Below are 26,845 nucleotides of genomic sequence, written 5' to 3' on the forward strand. Positions count from 1 at the left end.
GAACTAGTAATTAGTCATGTCAGCCTAATCAGATCAGAGGACTCCTTCAGACAAAAGAATAAGATATTTTGGTTCAAGGCTCATTAGAATTTAGAGTGGTTAATTTCCTTCTTAACTTTAAGTTTCTAAGACGATAGAAATAACGAAGATACTAATAAAACAGAGAGATTTTCAAATGCTTACAACAAAATTATTTTTAAAATGATGAAATTTAAAATATTTCAAAATGCTTTTTTCCTAAAATTTTTATAGACTATTCCAGAAAATAAACTTAAGATAAATCTTAAAAAAAAAACAAAAAAAACAAAAAAAAAAAACTGACTTCATCTAAAAGATAGATGGATTTAGAAACGCTTAAAACAGAGAGATTTTCAAATGCTTACAACAAAATTATTTTTAAAATGATGAAATTTAAAATATTTCAAAATGCTTTTTTCCTAAAATTTTTATAGACTATTCCAGAAAATAAACTTAAGATAAATCTTAAAAAAAAAACAAAAAAAACAAAAAAAAAAAAACTGACTTCATCTAAAAGATAGATGGATTTAGAAACGCTGGCTTAGTTTTCCAAATTAAAATGTAGAAAACAAGTATTTCTTTGGGAAACACTACCAAAATAATTTCTTAAAGATGATTTCTTTTCATTCATATAAAGCATATCCTTTGAGGTTTAATTGTGAATTACTGGCTTTCACTGTAGCTGTAGTGATGATTAATTAACTCATCTATCTGATATTTAGCATTCAAATGCCTAAAATGATATGATGACATAAACAAGCATTATTAAACCTGGAATTTAGGCTAAATATTTAAAAAGCAACAACAAAGAACAAAATACTCACGGTATGGCACTTCCAGTGGATGCCCTGTTACATCACACCATCCAATTGGGTGGATGTCAGGGCTGTCCGCATCCATCCAGTAGTCATACTTATGGTCCCAACCATCAAAATGGACCTGTGCAAATAAGTTTTGTGTGATTAGTAATCAGTAATTATTATGTTACCATCCTTATCTCAGAACATTTGAAAACAGATCTTTGAGGCTGACTGAAATTATTTTAATCACACTTGCAGCTGAAACACTATTTAAAATGCCCTATCTTGTGACTTTTTAATCTAGTCTCCAAATGCTATTGTACCATTTTTTCAAAGACTTCAAAGATGTTGGTAGATGTAAAATTTGTCAGAGATTTATTAGAATTTGAAAAGGAAGATCAATCCATTTCTTGATTAAGACAAATACTATAACGTGTGGAGAAGGTACTTCTCGTCCTGGGCAACTGTCCAGGTTGTCATTACAACAACCTGGGCGATTGTCCTGGCTGTTATTGCAAAAAACATATAAACATCGTCCACATGGGTCATTTACTGGACATGGTATAAGACTTACACTGATGGAAAACTCATGGAATACAGTAGGAAGAAGCTCTAAATTCCTAAATCCTCACAAATGAGGAGATAAGAGACCTGTCTAAATAAGGAGGGCAAGAGAGCAGATGAGATCTGCTACAGGAATAGGTGGATTATACACAGATATCTTGTTTTATGTTTTTCAATTTTCTTTCTTTTTTGTGCTTTTTAAAATTTTACTTTTTATTTTTCCTATTTTTAAAAACATTCTATCACTATACATCATTTGACTTGTAAAAAGAATTTATCCAAAATGAAAATTACCTCAGACAAGTCCAGTCCAGAATTCTATACACGTTATCATCAACAGGTAATAAACCGTTTCCGTATCCCATAAGTTATCTTAATAGCTACTAAAGGACAAGTTACATCAATAAGCTAACAGGAAATCTTCCAAGAAAGAGTAGGACTTGGGTCTAGCAATCTTACTGATCAAGGTCCAAATACAGCCAGTGTTTTTCAGCTTATATAAAACACACATACACATATATCTTGGAGATAGGCATTTTAAAAATAATGAAATAGGGAACCAGCAGTTAGCGTAATGGCTATGTCGCTGGACTCCCACGTAATCGACTGCGGTTCGTGTCCCGGACCCGGTGGCTTAAAACTCAGGCCAGGCGCGTGTGCGTGCGTGCCCAGGATCCCAAGAGGAGAATGGAGGAGAAGGGATTGCGGCATGACCATCCCCCATGGGGGGTGATTTCTCGCATTCTGTCCTATGTCTCTCTCTGTCTGTCTGGCGAGCGCACGCGCCCCATAGCAAAAACCTCTCCAAAATAAATAAATAAATAAATAAACCCAATATCTAAAATAAAAATCAAAACTTAGTTCTTAAATGTTATAAATTCTACATTCTAGAAGTTTCATGTCTGGATAAAAGAGTCAATTTTGTTTGAGCAGGAATAAAAAAACAGAAAGAAAAAAAGGGGCCGCAGGTGGTGTGATGGTTAGGGATGACTGGCGGCTTGCTTTGCCACTTTCTCTCTCTCTCTCTGTGTCTCACTCTGGTTCAATTAAAAAAATAATAAAAATGATAAATCAAATAAAGAAAATAATTCTAAAATAAAAAAAGAAATAAAAGAGCTCATTTTTATTTATACGTATTCTCTCTCATATTCTCTGGCTTTGACTATCAATTAAATAAAGAATATATCCTTACAATACAATAACAACTTCATCTTTTAGAAGAGGCACACTTCCTTTTAAAAGAGTAAGATGCCTCGCACTATAGTAAACCAACTGAAATATAAGTCTATTACGCAGGACATAGGACCAAAAAAAAGAGCAAAATGTAGTATTAAGCCTTAAGTAAAGTTTCAATGTATTCTTTTCAAAATTTGCCTTCTAAAAAAGTGGTTTTCAAAGTGTAGTTCACAGTCCAGCAGTGTTAGCATCACCTGAACACGTTTTAGAAATGCATGTTCTTGGGGAACCAGCAGGTGGCATGGTGATTAAGGGTGCTGGTCTCCCACATGGTTGACCATGGTTCGAGTCTCAGACCTAGCAGCTTGCTTTCTCTCTCTCTCTCCCTCTCTCTCTTTCATCAAATTAAAGTAAATAAATAAATTAAATTAAATAAAAATCATTCTTAAAGAAAAAAAAAGAAATGCATGTTCTTGGGTCCTACCTCATCCAACAGCATCAGAAACTTCAAAGGGTAAGGCCTAATGATCTGTGTGTTAGCAAGCCTTTGGACAATTCTTAAATATGCTAAAGTTTGAAAACCAATGTTTTTAGGAATAACTTTCAGAAGTTTAGTTCTACCAAAGTTGGGCTTCTGGTCATGACAGAGTACTCTTTCATAATAACTATAAAGCTGGGCAAAATATATGCAGTGAGACTATTTTATTTTTTTGGATATTGGACAATCAGAAGAACTGAAGTACAATCTCTAACTAAAGGAAATAGCCCAGAAAAGCCTTAATGTCGGCGTGGAGACAATTTCCTGAATATAGCACAAGAAAGAGAAACATAAACAGGGCAGTTATGCTGTGCAGAAGAGACAAAAATTTCAGTTGAGAACTGATTAAGTGGTCAGAAAATAGTCAGCAAAGTACTGAAGAAGACGGTGCTACCTGAAACTCTATGGGGAGTTACTCACAGGAACCTGGTCAAAGGTGGAACTGTACATGTAAAAGGTGAGACTTCATGAAAACAGGCAGAAAGTAACTGACATGGAACTGAAAGTGAAGCAAAGATACTAGAGGTCACATGTTGCTAGGACAGTAGAGACCAGAGTGGAAAGACCTCAATAAATACCTTGAGAATGTGGCTGAGACACTGAAAAAGCCATACTTTGGGGGAAAGGAACTGCTTATATTCTGTTCTAGACAACCAAAAAAAAAAAAAAAAGCTGAAACCGAGACTCAACAAAATTGTACAGTAATTAACTGTCTGGTAGAACTAACTCTGCCCTTATTTTAAAAAGAAGAAATACTCTTTCTGTACTTTGTATCATTCATAGTGTCCAATAGACAATAAATATTCATTATACACATAGATATGTACGTGAATATGAGTCAGACTCAAGTTTTAAAGAAGCAGTCAACATAAACAGGGCTTGAGATGATGCAGATGTTGGAATTATCACAAAGGACTTTAAATTAGCTGTTGAAATACGTTCGAGAAATTAGAGGGAAATAGTCCTACTGACTGAACAGATAATAGAGAATCTCAGCAGAGAAATGGCAACTATAACAGATAAGGAAATGGAAATTCTATAACTGGAAAGCAAAATATCAAAAATAAAAAAAGTTGCTGGATGGGCTTAGTAGCAGATCAGAGATGACAGAGAAATGAATGAGTGCATGTGAAAGGGGATTTGTAGAAATTAATAATCTAAAGAGCAGATAAAATAACATTTAAACAATAAACAGAACTTCAGGTACTTGTGAAATGGTATCCACCCACCTGATTTACTTGTGTTTGGAGTCCAGAAGAAGAAGACATAGAGAGAATGAAAGAGAGAATGGTCAAACGAAATAAACATAGAAGGGACAATGGTTAAAAATCTCACTAATTTCGTCAAAAACACCAGTGGACAAGCAAAAGAACTGAAAACTCAAATATTATAATTATAAATGATATAAAAATTGGCCAAATCATAGTCAAATTACTGAACATGAACTATAAAAGAAAATAACAAAAGCAGAGAGAAATGCAGCATGTTATGTATAGGAGAACCATGTTAAAAAGTTGACCAACTCCTCATCAGAAACAATGGAGGCGTGAAGATAAAGAAATGGCATCCTTAAAGCACTGAGAGGACAAATAAACTGTCAACTCAGAATTTTGAATACTATTAAAATATTTGAGTGAAATATAGAATTTGTTTTACTCAAAAAAGAGTAAAATAGAGACAACTTCAGATAAAATAAGAAAAATAATCCGTTACAGACTGGCACTACAAGAAATAGTAAGAAAATATTTCGGGCTGAAGGAAAGTGATACCTGATGGAAACTCTAATCTAGTAACGAATGACAAGCACTAACGACAGCGAGTATGTGGTGAGATTTTCAAGGCTAGTTCAACATTCTAATTATAATCAATTAATTAGTTACATAGCAGAATAAAGAAAAGTAATGTGGACATTTCAATGGATACAGCAAAGTATTTGATGAAGTTTTATACACAGTGATAAACACTCTCAGCAAACTATGAATAAAAGGGAGCTCCCTCAATTTAATAAATGGCATCTATGAAAAACCGCAAATTATTATCACGATATTATAATATCTATGTGATTTTTTTTGAGAGATTTTCACTGTAGGGCGCGTGCGCTCACCAGTCAGACAGAGAGAGACATAGAGACAGAAAGCGAGAAATCACCCCCCCAGGGGGGATGGTCACGCCGCAATCCCTTCTCCTCCATTCTCCTCTCGGGATCTTGGGCACACACGCACACGCGCCCGGCGTGAGTTTTAAGCCACCGGGTCCAGGACACGAACCGCGGTCGACTACGTGGGAGTCCAGCGACATAGCCATTACGCTAACTGCTGGTTCCCTCTATGTGATTTTTAAAATGCTTTTCCCAAAAATAAAATTAGGAAAGAGGGAAGTTTTATATGTCTTTACCACTTCTATTTAACATAGTACTACAGTGCAAAAGGCAAGAGGAATAAAGGTTGGGCCAGCTGGTGGTGTGGTGGTGAATAAGGGCCAGATCCCACATGGCTAGCTGCATGATTCAGGTTCCTGACCCAGCAGCTTAACAACACACACGGAGCGTGTGAATGTGTGAGGGCGTGCCCAAACCCCAAGAGGAGAAATGGAGGAGAAGGGATTGCAGCATGACCATCTCCATGGAGGGTGCTTTGTCATTTTCTTTCTCTCTCTTTCTCTTTCTCTGCCTCTTTCCAGCAGGTGCACATGTCCTCCAGCAAACTAAAAAGAGAGGAAAAGAGGTCATAAGAATTATAAAATAAGAAGTAAAACAGAACTTGTGCTAGTCTCGGACACTACTTGTCCGTGTAGAAAATCATAAGATACATTTAAAAAATTTAATTTATTAGAATTTAGTAATATTGCAGGATTCAGGTAAATATAAGACAATCAATTTTATTTCTATATACTGACAACAACTGCAAAACATAATTTTTAGATGATTTCTGTTTAAAATAGCACTTTTGCAAATGAAAAAGCTAGTGAAAATATAATAAAACATGCAAGATCTATACACTGAAAACTATGAACTATTTGTAAGAGAAATGAAAAAATGAGTTACACAGATGGAGAGCATTATCAAGCCCACAAGCTGGAAAGCTGGGATTTTTATTATCAATATGCCACTTCTTCTCAGATTGTTTTGTTCATTCAACACAGTCCTACCTAAAACAGCAGAACTTTTATTACTATTATTATTACTGACAAGCTGATTCTAATATTATAAAGAAATGGAAATGATCTAAAATATCAAAAACGGTTTTGTTAAAAAAAAAAGTGTGGAACTGGAGGACTCATATACTTGATTTCCAGAATTACTATAGAGGCATACTTATTAAGACAGTGCTGTACTGGTTTAAGATGGAAACAAATGAACAGAATAGAATAGTATACATAAATTGACCCATAAGTAGTCAATTGGTTTTCAAAAAATGTGATAAGGGTTTTTCATGGGGAATGGACAGTCTTGTCTTTCTTTGAGATGGAGATTTTTGCTATAGGGCACATGTGCACACTGGAGAGACAGAGAGACAGAAAGCAAGAAATCACCCCTCATCCCCGGGGATATGCCCATGCCCCAATCTTTTCTCTTTAATTATCCACTAAGAATTTTGGACATATATGCACACGTGCCCGGCATGAGGTTCAAGACACTGGGTCCAGACTCTAACAGTGGTGGACTACAGAGAAGTCCAGAGATGTAACCATTTTGCCATCTGCTGGTCCCAAGTACAATCTTTTCAACAAATGACTTAAAATGGCTGGAAACCCACATGTGAAAAAGTAAATGAGCCAGCTGACTTTTATCTCCTACATACAACTTATTTTGAAATGGATTATAGATGTAGACTTTATAAAAGCAAAAACTGTAAAATTCAGGGAATTCATAACACACTGAAACTACTACTCATACAATAACAAGTTAATAAATTCAATTTTCATCATAATCAAAACCTTGTTTTCAAAATCATGAAGGTAAAGAAAAAGCAAGCCACATATATTTGCAACATTTTTATGGCAAAAGACTTGATAAAAAATTCCAATTAAAAAGGGTACAAGACTTAATAGACACATCAAAAAAAATTAGACTCATAAAATAGCCATTGATAAATTTAAAAATGTTGACAACATTCTCCTTCCATAGAAACCAAAATGAAATACTATTGCATACTCATTTGAAAGACTTAAATTAAATGATAGACAACAATTCTTGATAAGATTGTAAAACTCTTAGAACATTTATCAGTGTTGGTAGGAGTGTAAAATTATACATTTATAGAACATTTTGCTATGTTAATTTAAGTAAGTGCCTACCCTGTGACTCCCAGTGATTCTCTACAAAAGAGATGAAAATACAAACTAGTATGAACAAGTGTTCCTTGTAATTTTATTTGTAGTAGTCCCAACCTGAAAGCAACCTGAATGTCCAACAATGGGTGACTATTCACAAACAAGTGTACTATAGCCATTAAAATGAATACTAGTAAGCAGTAAAAGGATACAATGTTTACACGAGTAAAGCAACCAGACATCATATGGAGCAATCAGGCAGGAAGAAGAATGTGAATATTTTAATTCCATCGATACAATGTTTGAAAACAGACAACAGAAGTAAGATCTGTGGCTGGGAGGATGTTGGGGAAAATGATTGGCTATAAAATATAAATGCAAAGGAAATTTTCCAAATTTCAACTGCAGTAATAGTTATAGAGGACACACATTTTTTCTTTTTTTGGAGAGGTTTTTCGCTATAGGGCGCATGCGCTCGCCAGACAGAGAGAGATATAGAGATAGAAAGCGAGAAATCACCCCCCCCCCAGGGGGGATGGTCATGCCGCAATCCCTTCTCCTCCATTCTCCTCTCGGGATCTTGGGCACGCACGCACATGCGCCCAGTGTGAGTTTTAAGCCACCGGGTCCAGGACGTGAACCGCGGTCGACGACGTGGGAGTCCAGCGACATAGCCATTACGCTAACTGCTGGTTCCCTAGAGGACACACATTTTTCAAAACTCATCAAAATACATAAAATCTGTACATTTCATCATCTGTAAATTAGTTATCAATAATGTTACTTTACACAGAACATTTCTGCATCCACTGCTGTCACATGCAGCTTTCTGCTTTTTACTATTCAGGTTGAGCACCCCTAATCTAAAAATCCAAAATACTCTGAAATCTGAAACGTATTGTGCACCAACAACATGAGGATGGCAGAAGTGGAAAATTCTACACCTAATCTCATGTGACTGGCTGCAGTCAAAACACAGCAATGCAAAAATGTAAAGTTACCTTCAGGCTTTATGCATAAGGTGTATAGGAAACATAAAAACATTTATGTTTTATCCCCAAAACATCTCATTATGTATATGCAAATTTTGAAGTCAAAATCTGAAAAGAAAATATCCAACGTCAAATACCACTGGCCCCAAGCATTCTGGATAACAGATACTCATCCTATATTTTCCTTATGGTGATATGGAAGCACTGTAGATACATCCAAATTCCATAACGCTGTCAGTATCAAGCAATGAAATATTCTAATACAAAATGGTAAAAGTGACATTCTTTTTCAAAATGATGACTGCTGCTTTGAATTTACCAATAGAAAGAGGCTTATAATCCTTATATTAAGGTGAAGAAGAAATGAGTAAAATTCCCTCAAGCTTTAATATTTCACCCTATCGAATGTCCTTTCCCTATTTTAAGTTCACAGTACAATAGTTATGTTTTGAAAATAAGTAAACCACTTCTGAGCACAAATAAGATAGGCCAAACACCTCAGCAAGATTGCTCTTCGAGAAGGCAGGCTCTTCTCTTTTATCTATTGTGCTGAATCTGGGAATCCAACTGTGGCATGACGTCTAAAACTGAAAAAGTTGACAGCAGATACAAGGATTTTATGTGCACTTTATTTGACATTTTGCTCGAATGTCCATGAAGGAATACTAAATTATGCTTTCCAAGGCTAAATGTAATTACATATAATGAAATAATGGGAATTCAAAATAGCCCCTCCTAATCTAATGATGTGCTTCCTCCCTTTCCATGGCCTTCCTTCACACGGGCTGTCTCAACTTGGAATACATAATCAAAATCTATACCCATTTACTTCATTAGGAAAACATTTTCCTATCTTTGGAACTTTATATTTCTAGATTGAACACCCAGCTTCAAAATTCTAACAAGATGGTCAAGATAATAGAGGTGATTGGCATTTTATGGGTATTTTTTTTAAGAATCCTTTTGTAAAACAAAGAATCCTTTTGATGACCAAACTATCTCCAGCATTGCATAGCATCCATTTATGGTTTTTCACATATTTGGGTTTGCATAAAGTAAACTTAGAGATCCCTCTTTCTTTGGCTTCTGTTACTAGAAAACAAAGATCAGATCACTGAAATCGACAACTGTCTCAAGTTCTTATCCTGCAGCAGGATAAGAACAGATAGGAATTAATGTCAGTCCTGATTTTATTAACATTATAGATATTAGTTATCAGTCATGGTAAAATAACTTGAAAATGTAAGAATTATATCAGCAAGGACAAATTCCTTAGCATAAATCGAAGTTGCCAGGCATATGGACAGCCATTGTCTTTCTCCTTTCCTGCCCTATACTCACACTGGGGCTTTGCCTAAGCCCTGAAGGCTTTGCCTTTAGGGCTCAGTCATCTTCGCTGTCTCCTTGGTACTTAGCATCATAGCTCATACAGTTTAAGGCCTCAAAACCCATCATCTGAATAAGATGCAAACAGGTAATCATATTTCCTGGCTGTTCCTATGGATACTGGAAGATAAAGCAGTTACTTATTTAGAAACACTGTGGCTACATTTTATGCTCAATCAAAATCATTTCACTAGACTAAGTGATTATTATACTCATTTTCTCCTGCTATATGGTTTATAAAATTTTAATCTCTACTGTAAAAGTTTTATTGGATACATATATTGCATTATCAGGGCCCTCACACCTATTTTAAATGTGTATAATGAACAAATTGTAAGCATATACATGATGCTAACTTATTTAGAAACAGCAAATACTGACCCTGAACACTTCAAGCTTTAAGTTAATACATTTTTGGTTAACTAGACTAAGACTTAAATGCAATTTTAGAAAGGTCTGAGTTTCAATATATTATCCTAGTCACCATTACTCAAACCCTTGGTGCTAATAAGACTACAGCTCATCTTATTTCCAGTAAAGCAAGGCTCTGGGTTTTGTTGAAGGACGGCAAGGGACATTCAGGGACAATGCTAAAACCAGGTATCTATTCCCTCACAGGACAAGAATGCTTGTATCATGCCCTTATAGAACAGCCCTACAATCCAAGGGCAAGAGTGAGAGGAATGGCAGGAAACATGCCTTTATTGTATGCTTATGTATTCCAGGCATGGCTGAAATGTTCATATTAAAAACATGTAAATATATAGTAGGGCTATGTGTATGCATGTATGTGTGCATGTGTGTAAGTATATATATATACACTCATTTAAGATATTGTTTTACTAGGTGATGAATAGATGCCTCAGAGAGGTTCAGAGTTTTGCCAAGATTATACTGCCAATTAATGGCAAAACCAGACTTAAGCTGAGGAACAATTTATAGACAGAATTATGAATTATGGGAGAAAATAACTTGTGAGCCTATTTGGAACTATCATAGAAATCTATTGTACCAAAGGTATATTATATTTTTAAAATGTAGAAAGAAATGTTCATAGTGAAAATAAAATAACACTGAAAAATGGGAAAACAAAATAACACTGAATAAAATAGGGAGGGATGCAGTCCAGAACACTCTGTACTTTCCCAAAATAAGCATTAATTCCATATTCAGCTTGTGTGCTTGTATGTCTATACAGGTATGGACACTGGGAGAGGGAGCCTGAAAGAAAGGAAAAACATAGATGCACATTTTTCATTACCAGAGGGTGTGTGCATTTGCCAGAGATGGAGAGAGAGAGAGAACCTCCCACTGCCCCCCTCAATCCCAGCAATGGGGAATAGTCAGGCCGCAACCTCTTTTTCTATTTCTCTCTTCCCTCCTGTCAGGATTTTGCACACACATATATATGCCAGACATGTTTTTTTCAAGTCATATGGAACAACTGTTCACATGGGATATGGCTTTATATGTACGGTACTTAACTGCTATGTAGAGGGTTAGGTGTATATATACAGATATATATAGATATATATTTTTTTTTTTCAATTTTACACTTGAAGATTCTAGACAGTGTGCAGAGGTACTGTATGCTGCTCAGTGAGCCAGACCCACATGGAAAAGTTGCTGGTTTACATCCAGAGACCTCCCTGAGTATGCTGCACATGCATATGCTCATAATTTGAGCTGGGTAACAGTGGGGTGAATTGCAGTATCAGGGCCCTTTCGGGGATGTTGTCTCTCTGCCTCTGTCTTTGTATCTCTCTCTCTCATTCATGAGAGAAACAAAATTTTACTCTCACATATTACTATCTCCATTTTACATATGAGGCTATCGAGATGCACACAGATTTGAGAAAGGAGCCAAGCCTCTTCCAGGTATTGTTATTCCAAAACCCTCACTGTCCCTAAGTCATGTGTCTGAAGCTACTGTTCTGTGTAAGAATCAGCTGGTCAGTGCCTTTTCCTTCCCACTATTATCAACTCTCACTCTTGGTAAATGATCTCAGTGCCCCCTTCCCTGCTAACTTCTCTCAAACCTATCCTCAATTCACTTTCACAAATATAATGGCTTCCATCATTTTTCTAGTCCATTCCCATAATAACGGTACTGAGGAAAAAGTTCTAATCACTAAATTAGAAAACTAATAGTCTCCACTATACTGATCTAAACTTTTCATTTGTCAAGGTCACTGCCCAAATTCATCATAATATTCTTAGCACAGTGGTTTTAAAACTTAGCAAAATATCAACCCTCCCCTCACTTGACCAGGATTTAGCTCAGTAGTAGAAATGTGCATTATTTTTTTAGAAAGATTTTTTTCTATAGGACACACACACTTGTTGGAAAGACAGAGAGACAGAAAGTGAGATATCATCCCCTCCACCCCCTAGGGAGGATGGCCATGCCGCAATCCCTCCTCTGCTCTCCTCTTGGGATCTTGGGCATGCAGACACACTAGCCCAGCATGAGTTTTGTTTTGTTTGGTTTTTCTTTTTTCCCCACCGGGTTTGGAACTTCAACCACAGTTGACTACGTGGGAGTCCAATGACATAACCATTACAACCATTATGCCATAAGCTGGTCCTGAAATCTGCAGTTTTTAACCACTCACTAGATTATTTGCAGAGGGTAGTTTTTGGACACGGCTTTTGCAAGTCCTTCTTTAGGGTATTAACATAGCAACAGAGTTGTTAAAACACTTAATTTCACTCTAAAAGCATAGTTTTATCAAAAGCCAACAAGAACAACTATTTAAAATGTAATCAGCACTTTAAAAAAATTTTGTAGGATAGTGAAACCAAGAAAAAAATTGTTGAAGCCTTGATGCACAGGACATTGAAGTTCGAATGTTTCCATTTGTGATAAATATCTTCCTAAATTTCCATTTCTCTGTTTCTATGGCTAGCATTATAACAAATATGATAACTTTCCCTCCTAAGATAAGTTTTCCCCATAAGATTCCCACAAGAAATTAAAATGCCAAATTTCTAATAGAATTCCCAGGATTTCAATTCTTGTTAATAACAATAATTTAAAAAAAAACAAAACTTTAAATATTTCATCAAAGTTACCCATGACAACAGCCACATTTGGGGCTTTGTGGCTACATGTTTGTGGATATTTTATGAAGAGAAACTTCTTTCATAAGCAGTGTGAGGACAAATAATCTCAAAATCACTTTATAGTTATAACTAACATAAATATTTTCATAAGCTCTGCCACAAAGTTCATAAAGTTTGAAGCACTGAAGCAGCAAATTGAATGATGATGACAAACACTGCCCATTCGTTGTTAATTTAAAGGCCACTTGCTTTCTGATTATTCGCCAGGCTGCTTGCCCTTCACGTCCTTCCAGGACAATGGCCCTTACAATGGAAACTGTTTTAATAAGCGCCCTCAATTCTTCTAGAGATTCTGAATTTTACTTTGGCTCTGGCTCTCTCTCTCTCTCTTTTTTCTTTTAAAGAACGTATCTCTTTTTTCTATGAGTAAGAGAGACTGAGAAACAGGGACCCCCAATAAGGTCTTTATGCCACAACCCACCCCAGCCTTAGAGAGCCCCAGATCATAAGCATACCTGGCAAGTCCAAAAAGGTCTCTGAGCACAAACACAACCTTCCTATGAGGTCAGCCTTATAGGTGTTGCATTAGTGTTGTGCCATCATCCAGTCCATGGACCTATTATTTTATTAATTTTTTGAGAGTTTTTTTTTTTTTTTTTCCCCTATAGGGCATGTGCACTCACCAGAGAAGCAGAGAAAGACAGAGAGAAAGAAAGTAAGAAATCACTGCCCATGGGTGATGGCCAAGCCATAATCCCTTCTCTTCCATTCTCCTCTCAAGATTGTGGGCATGCACACATGTGTGCCTGGTGTGAGTTTTAAACCTCTGGGTCCAGGACTCAAACCATGGCCAACTACATGTGAGCCCAGCAATGTAACCATTACACCAACTGCTAGTCCCCTGGACCCATTATTTTTTATATAAGAGGTAGAGCTGTTTATAATAAAAGAAGACAGCATTTCTAAGTAAAACAGCAGGATGTGAAGAATGTGATGACAAGACAGCTTGGGTATACCTTAAAAGGTCATAAAATTGATAGTCCAGTTGGGACATTTCTGAGCTCTATTAACAGTTAAACGATTGCAATAGCATAATCAAAGACTATCCAGTTAAACCAGGGCATAATGATAATTCTAGGTATCTATGGGTGAGATTGCTATACATAAACACTCAACTCTCAGTAAACCAATGGTAAAGAGGATATATTACACAATTCTCATTATAATATGAGAAAACACATCAGTAAGTCTAAAGTGACAAAATTACCTTGATGGAGTTTTATTGTATAGATATTTATATAAGGAATTACAGTGATTATACCACAAGGGACAAGGTGATATAGTGCATGTATAATGGTTTATGTAATTACATGCTACCTACATGAATAATGTCAGCAAAATAGAAATACACACACACACACGCACACATATTCTTATGAACTAAATGCATCATGAGCACTATTTCTAAAATTTTTGAGGTCATGAGCAGGTTACATATTTTTTCTAGCTATTCTACTGATTTACCTATTAGTACAGTATCAATTTTGTTAGTAGGAATTTCTAAAATAGTCATATAAATGAGTTTTGGCTCAAGAGAATGTCTTTTAAACTTACTCTGCTTTCACATCTGCGATGGTATTCTGACTAGTAGTTGGGGAAAAAAACAGTATCTTCTCATTTTTTTTAATACCAGTACCAGATAATATCTGTGACACAGTTGTTGAAGCATTTTAATACTGTTTGTTAGACTCTGTTAATGGATGAATAAGTAAATGAATAAATAAATTCAAATATGCCCATTCATATGAAAAATTATCAAACAAATATATCTAAAAACAATTTTTTAAAAGAAAAACAACTAATGGAATTTATTTTCATATATATATATATATATATACACAAATACATATGCTCAATTTAATTCTTTTCATGCTATCACCTTAACATAACTATTTTACAACTATTTTCAGATTAATTTTTTTAAGAGAGATTTTTGCTGTAGAGGACCTGTGCTCACCAGAGAGACAGAGAGAGGGAAGGAGAGAAATCGCCCCCTGTGGGAATGGCCACACAACAATCCCTTCTCCTCCATTCTCTCACCAGGATTTTGGGTATGCCTCCACTTGCGCACGATGTGAGTTTCTAGCCTCTGGGTCCGGGACTCAGACTGCAGTTGACCAGGTAGGAGTCCAGCAATGTAACCATTACACCATCTGCTGGTCCCTAGAAGACTCACTTTTAAGTTTAATCTGAACCTGTTGATTTTATTTGCCTTACAGATCTATTTTTTAAAATAATGATAAGTTTTTTTCAAGAAATAAAATATTCTAAAACATATAGAAAAGTCTGGAATTCTTTCATTCCATTGACTCTTTGAGAATACCAAAGTGGACAGATGTTCCTCCCAGTTATAAGGACTAACATGTGGTGGGCAAACAAGAATTCTGATTAACAGAAAGACCCTGATTATGATCCAGCTATGCTGAGAATGAGTGAGAGAACAGTGCATCTGGGGAGCAAGGGGAGAAAAGAGAGCTCCATCCACATCCCACATGCTAAGACGCCCACATTAAAGTTGCAAAACAAGTCTATGTTTAGTCTCAGGGCTCAACGCCATAAAAATTAAATAAATCAAAGCGGTTGCAGGAGGGAAAATGTGGGAAAGGTCTTAGGAAAAGTATTTCTCATAACAAAACTTGTAGAATAACTGTTTGTACTTTTTGTGGGAGTATAAATTTTTTAAAGTTTATTATATTCATGGAGAAAATGTGTATTTATCTCTGAGAGAGAGACAGAGAGAAAGAGAGAGAGAGATAAACACTTCCAACAGGGTCTCATCATACCACAACCCCCTCTTTCCTCAGACCTCAAGATCGTAGGTGCCTATATGCATTCCTGGTATATTTTCAGGTCCCCCTAGGATCCGACCCCACAGGAGGACATGTGGCTTCCAACACTATATTTCTGTTTGCTAACAACTCCACTACCAAGGTAGCTATGTGAGTGACCCTGATAAAAATAGAAACAAAGTTTCTAATATGGGTTACCTAGTTAATGGCTACCCCATTGCTAGATAAGGAAGGAGTATGGGAAAGGAAGCAGGATTTCAAATTTTGTTTTGTTTTATTTTGTTGTTGAAGGGGAAATACATTGAATTCCACTTTGATCATATTAAATTCCAAGTGCCTAGAGAATATGCAAGTGAAAAATGTCTAATTGGTGGCAAATGAAAATTAGTTTCCAGATCTTGCTTGAGAAAGATAAGGCACACATTTAATGACATTGATTGTAGGAGAAGCCAGGGGCACACATGTGCTCAGGAAGAGTGTGAGTGGGAACTAGGTAGAGAAATAGCTAGTGCTTCTCCCTCTAAATCCACACTATGTCAAGGAAACAGACCTTTATGATGACATCAATGGCTTGTGCTTGATGGTTTCCAGTTGGGTTTTGGCTGATAAAAACTATCAGCAAGACTTTGGATGTCAGGAGGTACAAAAAGTTAGGGGATTTATGTCTAAGCCTCCCTCTCTGCTAGGCTGCAGGATGGCAGTGGCTGAAGTCCACTTGAGGCCACAGCGTCTGCTTGTGGGCTTTCTTTTACAACTCAGGGCTATTCCAGTTTTCCAGCCCCATTCTTCATTGGCTTCTCTCAACCCTGCCCAAAGTGTTATAAACAGTCTTTTAACACTGTGTTTTGTGTCCTCTGTTTCCTGAAAGCCTCTGACTGATGTGCAAGTGTACAAAGAATCCCAGAAGAATCCTAAAGAAACGTGGCAGAAAAATAAAAAGCAACAAAGAACTCTGAGATGAGAAGGTGGAGCATCAAGACAAGCAAAGAAGTAGTCAAGGAAGAAGTATTTCACAAAGGGAAGTATGACCAACTGTGCCAAGGCACACACTGAGAAATTACAATGCTCAGGAGTTTAGCAACAGGAGCCACAGCAAGGTGAGAGAATCTTGACTGGCTCAATTTTAGTAGTGAAAAGATGGGAAGACTGGAAACAAAGGAACACACTATTAATTACTGTGTTAGAAATGAAAAACAGCAGTAGGGCTTCTCCAGGAAGGATGTGTTAAGGGTTCGAGAAAGTTGATTGTGTGTTGACATGAAAACCCAGTGACTTAAGATGGATCTGAAGAAATAGAGTGAAAATTGAATAAACAACTAAAGGGCATTCAGAGACGTGCCCTTACTTCTCTGAGGCAAGTAAGGCAATTAAGTACAGAAAAGCTGGAGGATGACGGTTGAGGAAAGGTGACAAAAGGTAGCTTCTAGTTTCCCAGGCAAACAGGAGACAAGGTCATCCATTGGGATAGAGGCTGGTCCTAGAGCAGAAAGGCAAGCTGAGATGGCAAAGTGTAAACTGGCCAAGGTGCCCTTGTCTCAGTGTGGACTAAGAGTGTGAAGGGAAGCACATACAGAGATGCTGCACTGAGGGCATTAAAAGTGTATTTCCCGGGCTAGCTGGTGGTGCAGCACTAATGCAACACTCTGCAATGCAGGACCCACGTGGAAAGGTCCCAGGTTTGTGTTCCACAGCTCCCTGTGCAAGCTGGGTACATGCAGGTGCCTGTGATCCACACCGACTAAGGTAGGGATGGATACCAGGTGAGGGAGTGTATTCCTGTTGGGGGTACCTGTCTCTCTATCTCTGTCTCACTTTCTTTTTCTCTCCCTCATGGGGGAGGGGGCTTTAAAAGTATTTTTTAAAGTATGTGGCCTTAGTGATGCAATTCCAGTTAGCTCTGGACACCGAACCCAGCAGGCGGCTGACAGAACTGGCAGGTTGGTGAGGAGTGGAGTGGGTACTTGGGGCCTGAGTGAGGCTGCAGAGCAAGAGAGCAATGGGAAGACCTAAACGGTCAGAAAGCTCAGCTCAGAAACAGTGGTTTCAGAGTTTGAAACCTTAAAGATGGAGTCATCAGGTGTGATGCCATGTCCCCAAATATGGAGACAGGGGCAAGAGGCAGAGATGAATGGGCACATAAAATCTTGGCATTAATAACTTTTTTCTGTCTCTGCTCCAGTCTGGGTTAGAAATAATGTAAGTGAAACAAAAGTCTCTTTAGAAAACATATTACCTTCTGTTTATCTGCCGAGTAGGAGCTTGTGAAACCTACATCCTACTTTAGCAAATACTTGCATATTTGAGGCCTCATATTTTACTGGTTCTAGTTTCTTTTACAAAATGTATTTTATACTAACATTAGCCAAATTCAAAGATTTTCATCTAACAAGTCAAATCATGATAGATGAAGACCTTGGCTCTATTTCAACAATAAAATCTATATTTAATAGGTTCCATTTACATAGCAATAATATTCATGTCCTATGAAATACACTGAGTCATTACAATAAACATATGTTACTGCAAAGGAACAAGGGGATTGAGCTTAAAACTGTTATGAATTTAAAATTCTGAATAAATTGCTCCTGTTTACATGAACTATACCCTCTGAAACAGGTAATTTATCCAGTTGGCTGCAAAAACCTTCCCTCCTTTTTCATGTGTGACTAAGTAATTACTTCAACCAGAACAACACGTTCCAAAAACAGATTAAATTTCTGGACAAAATAAATAATGTTCAAGCCAGTGAATAACTTTGAAACAACAGAGGGGAATGAATGTTTGTAATTAACATGTTTGTTCATGTTTTCTTACATTTCTTTTATAATTCAATGTCAGAAGTCCAAATTATTTCTGTTGAAATTATACCTGTTGCCCATAAGGCTCTTGGTATGAAATTAATAAATAAATAACACTCCCAACCTGGCTTCTGCTTTTTAAAATTTTACATGCTGTAACAGGTACACAGAATATAAATTAAAATGACCAAAGATATAATCATCTAGAGTAAATTTTCTTCACTTTTAATTTTGTGTAAAACAGAAGTAAAGAAAAAAATCATTATTGCCTAACTCAAAACTATTTCCAATAGGCATAGCCTTGCTGGACATCAGGCTGCCTGTGGCTGTAAGACCTAACAGCCGGGACCCCTGGCTCATCTCCTCCCCCACTCACCTTTGGACTTCAGGTTTGTGTCTTGGGACTTTAAAAGGAGCTTATGCCCCTCCCCACTCCATCTAAATACTGTTTCAAGCACAGGGCCTTTCCTGACACCAGGCTGCCTGTGGCTGAAGGACCTAATGGCCTGGACCTGCAGCTCATCCCCTCCCCTACTCAACTTTGAACTCTCAGGACTTTGGTTTAGGACAGCATTGTGTACTACACGATCTTTTCTTTCCTCTTGAGGTGAAGTTCAGCAGCTTAGTTTGAGTCACACTTGTTCTTTAGAAACAGGGAAGACTTTGGATCACCCTGGACCAGTGACAGCAGTGCAGCATGCTGGTGAGCAACAGGAAGCAGAGCAGAAGAGAGATCATCAATTTTCTACTCCTGCACCCCTTTGAACTCTCAGAGATATTTTGAATAATTTAGGAAGAAACATACAGATCATCGGATGACTAGGAACAATCGTAGAGGCATAAGAAATATGAGCAATCAACAAAATGTCTCTCCCACAAAGGAAAACAATCAATTCTGCATCACCCACAGACAGCACATTAAGAGGCATGGAAATGTCAGATAAGGAATTCAGAATATGTGTACTGACCAAACCAACTAAGATGCAAGACAACGAGCTCCAGTAGATGCGGAAGTCCTTTCATGATTTGAAAGAAGAAATAGACATCATAAAAAAGAATAAAACAGAATTGTTAGGGATGAAGAATGTGACACAGGAAATTAAAACCTCCCTCGAAAGTATTAAAAATAGATTAGATCACACAGAAGATCGAATCTGGAATAGAAGACAAAACCTCTGACCTAGAAAAAAAGTATCAAAAAGATTGAGAAAACAACCAAGAAAAATGAGGATAGTATATAAGAAATGCTATAAATCATCAAGTGCCCCAAGATCCAGATAATTGGTATTCCAGAAGAAGAAGAAAATAATAAGGGCATTGATCGTTTATTTCATGAAATACTGGAAGAAAACTTTCCAAACCTAGAGAGGCATTCAAATATCCAGACCCACAAAATATGCAGGACCCCAAATAGATCTTCTCCAAGGCACATCATAACCATATTTGCCAAAACCACAGACAAAGACAAGATACTAAAATTGGCAAGAGGGAAATGTCCTATTCTAAAAGCAAAGGGCTGGAAAAAGATAGCCCATGCAAATGGAACTAAAAAGAAAAAAAGCTGAAATAGTGATACTGATTTCAGACAAAACAGGCTTCAAGACAAAGACTATAAGAAGAGACAAAGAAGGGCATTGCGTAAGAGTAAATGGGCTAATTCGGCAAAAAGACACAATGTTTATAAATATCTATATACCCAACTCAGGAGCACCTGAATATATGAAGAAAAGACTGCTGGAGCTAAAAGGAGAGATAGGGTGCAACACTATAATTGTTGGAGATCTCAATGCTCCATTATCTCATTTAGACAGATCTTTTAAGTAATACTATAAATCAAATGGACTTGTCAGACATCTATAGAACTTGCCACCTAAAATCACAAATAGACATTTTTCTCACCCTAGCATGGAAACTTTTTGAAGACTGACCATATAATAGGACACAATTCTTTACAGATTCAAAGGCATAGAAACTATATCCAGCATCTCCTCTGGCCATTATATAATTAAACTCAATATTAATTTCAAGGAACACCTTTGAAAATACACAAACACATGGAAACTAAACAACCTACTTCTGAACGACATTTTAACTACTGAAGAAATTAAGTCTGAAATTTAAAAAATTATGGAAACAAATGATAATGAGCACACAAATTTCCATAATCTATAGAACATGGCAAAAGCATTCAAAAGAGGGAAATTGATAGCAATCAGTGTGAATAAGAAAAAGATTTAAAGGAGGCAAATAGAGAACCTAACATCATGCCTTAGAAAATGAGAAAACCAGAAACAACAAAAACAACAAATGCCAGGCAAAAAGAAATCATAAAGATTTGCAAAAAAATAAATTAAATAGAAAATAAGCAAACTATATAGAAAATAAATGAAAGCAAAAGCTGGTTCTTTAAAAAGATGAACAAGATTGACACCATTAGCTAAACTGATAAAAAAAATAAGAAAGAAACTAGATAATAAATGAAATACATGACGAAACAGGCAACATTACAACAGACACAACATTAGCTAAACTGATTAAAAAAAGAAGAAAGAAACTAGATAATAAATGAAATACGTGACGAAACAGGCAACATTACAACAGACACAAGAGCAATACAAAACATCATTAAAGGATACTATGAGTGACTATATGCCAACAAACAAGAGAACATGGAGGAGATGGACAAAAATCTCTGGAAGACATACAAACAGATAAAAAGCCTATGAGGAAATGCTCAACATCCTTCATCATAAGGGAGATGTAAATTAAAATCACAATGAGATACCTAACCCCTGTCAGAATACTGAAGATTAAAAATACAAAAAATTGTTATGTGTTGGTGGGTATGTAGTGAAATTGAACTCTCCTACACTGTTGGTGGGAATGTAAACTGGTTATTCACTGTGGAAAACAATATGGAGGTTCATTCAAAGATCTACAAATAGAACTACCATTTGGTCCAGCAATCCCCCTTCTGAGTATCTACCCAAAGGACAGAAGAATGCTCAGTCGGAAAATCACCTGCACATCAATATTTATTGCAGCATTATTCACAATTGCTAAGACATGGAACCAACCCAAAAGTCCACAAACAGATGCATGGATGGAAAAAGTGTGGCACATATACTCTGTGGAATACTACTCAACCATAAAAAAACAGCAAGACCCTGGCATTTGGTAGAAAGTGATCAAATATAGAAGATCTATTGCTAAGTGAAGCAAGCCAGGATATGAAAGAAAGATATTGCATGTATCCACTTAAATATATACTGACTATTTGCACTTTATGGTAGAGATCAAAATATTGGAGGTCATAAAAGCAGTGAAGATAGTTATGGAGGCAGAAGATAGTGTGGAATGAGGGGTTATGGGGGAGAGGGGGAAAGTATAGAGAAGGCTAGCAAGAAATAGAGAGGCATGATATTAGTGGGACACAGAAATGGTTTATTACCTGTTTATGATAACATGTGTGGTATTCTCAACTGGAAAGGACTGAGAAGTATTTCATGTTAGGTAAATTCTTTATATAAACCGAAAGATATATAGCAATTGAATGTTTAAAAAATAATGTTGGGAACCAGCAGTTAGAGTAATGGCTATGTCGCTGGATTCCCACGTAGTCAACCACAGTTCGCGACCCGGACCCGGTGGCTTAAAACTCACGCCGGGCGCGTGTGCGTGCGTGCCCAAGATCCTGAGAGGAGAACGGAGGAGAAGTGATTGCGGCGTGACCATCCCCCCTGGGAAGTGATTTCTCGCTTTCTGTCTCTATGTCTTTCTCTGTCTGTCTGGCGAGCGCACGCGCCCTATAGCGAAAAAACCTCTCAAAAGAAAATATATAATAATAATAATAATATGAAAAAATGATGAAAAGGTATTTGATGATGATGATGATGTGAATAGTAATGTCTTTGTCTTGACTGATATGCATGGTAATTGTGCTGGAAAGAGAAATGAATACATGTAAAGATATATGTGACTCGATATAATATAATAAAGATTATGAAAATAATAAATAAAATTTTAAAAGAACTATTTTCAATATTTTAACACGTATGTTCCTAAATATTTCGTGTCTACCCATTTATTTCTCAGTTTTCTATCTTGGAATACCAGGACCTAAAATCTGAAATTAGAAACAATTGACCTTCACAAAGGTGAAGCCCCACAAACCTCCACAGAAATCATATAAATTGGTAGGAATAATTAATTAATGAGACCAGCAGATGGCATAAGGTTACATGACTGGACTTCGACATAGTCAACCAAAGTTCAAGTCCTGAACCTGGTAACTTAAAACTCATGCCAGGGGTGTGTGTGTGTGTGTGTGTGTGTGTGTGCCTAAATTCCTGAGAGGAGAATGGAGGAGATGGGATTGTGGTGTGGCCATCCCCCCTGGGAGGTGATTTCTCATTTTCTGTCTCTCTGTCATTCTGGCAAGCCCATATGCCCTACAGTAAAAACTACATCTATAAAAAAAATTAATTATTTATATTTCTGATCAAATATATAATTAAAATACATTTAATATATAAAATATGCGTACTATATAATGAAATTAACATCAAATGTTCAATAATTAATAATTTACTTTTTCACTGATATTTTAGGGAGTTCTACTTCTGGTTAGAATGTTGAGTTTCAAGACAAGCCATCTAGAAGTACTGTAACTAGAAGATGTCTACTCACTCCCTAAAGAGATATAAAATCATACTTTTTGAACTACTGTGGATGCCAAGAAGTTTAAATGATCTGACCAATAGAGTAGGAGGGGTCATTTCCAGAGTGAGCAGAGAGATGAGCTGCTTCCTCTACACCTCAGAGGCATTTGCTGAGTTTGGCCCTAGTGGAGCAGAGGATGGAAAACGACACAGGAGGAAGAGTTCTGCTGGAAGAAGAATCAGCTGGTTGAGTTTATAAAAGCCTCATGAGCCTGCTAGATGCACTGGAATCTGAGCTGGCTGTCACTGAAAGTGTCTTGACTGAGGGCTTATTGGGAGGGGCTGGAAAACACAAAGAGGCCACCTGCAACCCACCAGTCCTCAGATAATTATATGGATGGCCTCCAGTATATATAAGAAAATTATTTCTCTCAAGTTATATAAACCAGAAAGGAACCTAAACTAAAACTGCAACCTCCCCTAGACCAGCTCAGTTCTTAACTGAATCCAAGTAATAAGTGTGTCTGTACTAGTTTCCTATACTGTCATAACAAATCATCACTAACTTAGTGGCTTAAAACAACAGAAATGTATTTCCTCATAGTTGGGAGGCTAGACAGTATGGTAGGAATATACTTACTCCCAAAGCTTTAGGAGAAAATTAATTCCTTGCCTTTTTCAGACCCCATGGCTCCAGGTGCTCCTTGGCTTGGTGCTGCATTACCCTAATCTCTAACTCCATTTTCACATGACTTTCTCCTCTTCCTTATGCCCTTTCCTCTTTAATCTCTTGTAAGGACACTTGTCATTGGATTTAAAGGCCCACCTTTGCAATGCGGGATGATCTCATCTGAAGAGCCATAATTACAACTGAAAATATTCTTTTCTCAAATAAGATCACAGTCACAGGTTCTGGAGGATAGAAAGTGGATGCATCTTTTGAAGGGCTACCATTCAACCATAATTACTGACACTAGCTACCCAACAAAAGAAAGACATGGTCCTTTCTGAAAGAAAAATAGTATCTTCTTCAGTCGCTATGGTTCTTTTATACACAACATCTAGCACACATGAAAAAAGATAAGACATGCAAAGAAACAGGATAATGTGTCTTGTAATGAAGAGAAAATATAGAAGCAAGCCAGCATGTGATCCAGATGCTGAAATATGCAAGGAAGAATGTTAACTATGTAAAAAACAATAGAAAAAACAGATGAGAAAAATGGATAAAAAGATGGAGCTATCCCTCAGAAAAATGTACTATTTAAAAATGAACCAAATAGGTATTCCAGAATCAAAAGTTCCACATTCTGGAATTAAGAACTCAGGAACGGAGTGTAACAGCAAACTGGAAACAGAAGAGACAGGGGCCATAAAAGACAGATGAAAAGAAATGATCTGAATCAAAGCACAGAAAAGAGAAAGAAACAATAAAAATAAAATAGTTAAATGAGCTATGAGATACTCTCACATAGTCTAATATATATTTGTAAATATATCCCACAAAGAGAGGAGATAGAAAACTAGCAGAATCAATGTTTAATGAGATAATGGCTAAGAATTTTCCCAAATTTATGAGTAAACTACATATCCAAGAAAATGAGTCAACTCCAAACATGAAAAAAAAAAAAAAAGGAAAAGAATAAAAGGAAAACCTACCCAGATACAGAAGATACAGGAATTGTCAAACCAGATGTGGAGCAGGGTTCGACTACATCTGGTTTTATATCTACTTAAATCTATAGGAAAAAATAGGTCAAAAGTAAATATGTTGACTTCAAAGAAGTCTGACAAAGAAGAGTGCATACAGTATGATTCCAAAAAAAAAAAAAAAAAAGAACAGGCAAATGTAAGGTAAAACGTAAGGCAGAATGATGGCTACTTCTTACTTCTGGAGAGGTATGGCAAGAGGTTGTGCTACTGATGAAGGAGGCTTAGAGAAGCTTGTGAGTGATGAAAATGTTCCCTGTTTTCACTCTGTGGTAGTTCCACAGGTAGATACACATGTAAAAAGTCAATGAGCTGCACACTTAAGATTTATATATTTAACTGTACATGATAATTATCCTTTAGTTTATAAAACAAAAATATATTTAACCCATTAAATATATTCAAGACACACTTAGAATATACTGACAGAGTTCTAAACAAACATTCATTTATTTGCTTATTCCACCTTTATTAACTGTAGGCACTAGAGATATAACAGTGAACAAGACTGGGGAAAAAAAATTCCTGATTGTTGAAGCTTAAACTCTAGTAGAAATGATCAAATACTATCAAACAACTGAATTTTTTGCATATTAAAAGTTTGCAAAAGCAGAGAAAAATAGAGCAGAATTAGAATAAATAGAAATGTGCCAGTAGAGAGTTGTTGAAATTTAAAATAAAATGGGAAAAGCTTGAAAGAGCTGAGGGAGTTGGAGACTTCGATACACGGAGAGGACTATTACAGGCAAAGGGAACAGCCAATGGAAGAGTCCTGAGGCATTAGCCTGACATATTTAGGAACAGCAAGAAGTCTAGTGTAGCAGAAGCAGAGTAAGCATGGGAAAATCAGTAAGCATTAAAGTTAGAGAGCTAATACTGGTACTATATCAGGTAGGGCCCTCAAGGACTTTGGCCTTTACTCTTGGGACAAATAGAGAGGCACCAGGGGTTTGGAGGAAGACACATAGCAGGATCTGTCTTGTGTTTTATAAGAATCTGCCTGGCTGGTGCATTTAGATTACAGGGGCAGAAGGAGGTGGCCAGCTTGGAAGCTGGCAGTCCAGGTAGTTGCTACCAGGAGAGAGATGACAGTCCAGGTGAGATAGTCTAGGTGAGATATGATAGTCTCCTGGACTGCATGATATGACCAGAAGTGGTGAAGAGAGGCCTGATCTTTTCAAAGCCTTGGTTAAAGACTTACTGATGAATTTAAATACCAATTATGACAGAAGAAGAGAAGTCAAAGACATCTTCTGTTTTTGACTTGAGTAATGGAAAGGGTGGAATGGCCACTGCCTGAGACAGAGAAGCCAGTTGGTGGAAAAGGTTTAAGGAAGAAGATTGTGTCTATTTAATATCAAACACACATGTCAATTAAATAGACTAATATAGGAGTTTTTGGTTCCTCAGCATAGAGATGACATTAAATATTAAGAAATATGAAGTTAGAAAGACAGTGAATACAGATAAAGAAGAAAAGAGGTCCAACAGTGAGGCCTATTATGTACCAATTCTATGAATTTGGGGAGATAAGAGGAGATAAGACAAAAGCAATGAAAGGAGGAAGGAGGATACCTAAAAGAGAGGGGTGCCTAGGAAGCCACATGAAGACAACTTTAGCAGAGGTTTAGACAAGTCTTTCAAAGAAGCTTCTTTTAAATAGAAGCAGAAAAATGAATGAAGAAGTGGGGTCAGGAAATGATGTTTTTAAGCCGAAATAAGAAATAACACCGTATTTGTTGATGGAAATTATCTAATGGAAAAGGAAAAATGGATGATGAGGAAAGAGGGGTAAAGTGCTAAAATGTGGGGGTAAGCAAGAGAGGATGGGATTGTACACAGAGGAGTGCTTTTGAGACGAATGTGGAAAGTTCACCTATTATAACAGGGTGACAGGGAGATGTGTGGTGTGGGAATGTGTGCAAGATCTATTCCAATCACTTCAATTTTCTGGGCGAAATGAAAAGAGAATAAGCATCATCAGCTGAGAATGAGGATGGGACAAGAGGTGTAGG

The 26,845-nt window shown here is 36.8% G+C and overlaps 1 protein-coding gene across 1 annotated transcript in view; it reads right to left on the reverse strand.

Moving 5' to 3' along the window:
• Window positions 1-26,845, reverse strand: part of L3MBTL4 (L3MBTL histone methyl-lysine binding protein 4) — a 494,670-nt gene that overhangs the window by 216,913 nt on the left and 250,912 nt on the right. Inside the window, exon 13 of the mRNA XM_006164002.3 lies at window positions 843-957. Within this exon, the coding sequence (XP_006164064.1) occupies window positions 843-957 (115 nt within the window). The remainder of the gene's footprint in view (window positions 1-842; window positions 958-26,845) is intronic.

The sequence above is a fragment of the Tupaia chinensis genome, unplaced genomic scaffold (assembly GCF_000334495.1).
Source record: "Tupaia chinensis unplaced genomic scaffold, TupChi_1.0 Scaffold143584_1, whole genome shotgun sequence".
Taxonomy (NCBI): Eukaryota; Metazoa; Chordata; class Mammalia; order Scandentia; family Tupaiidae; genus Tupaia; species Tupaia belangeri.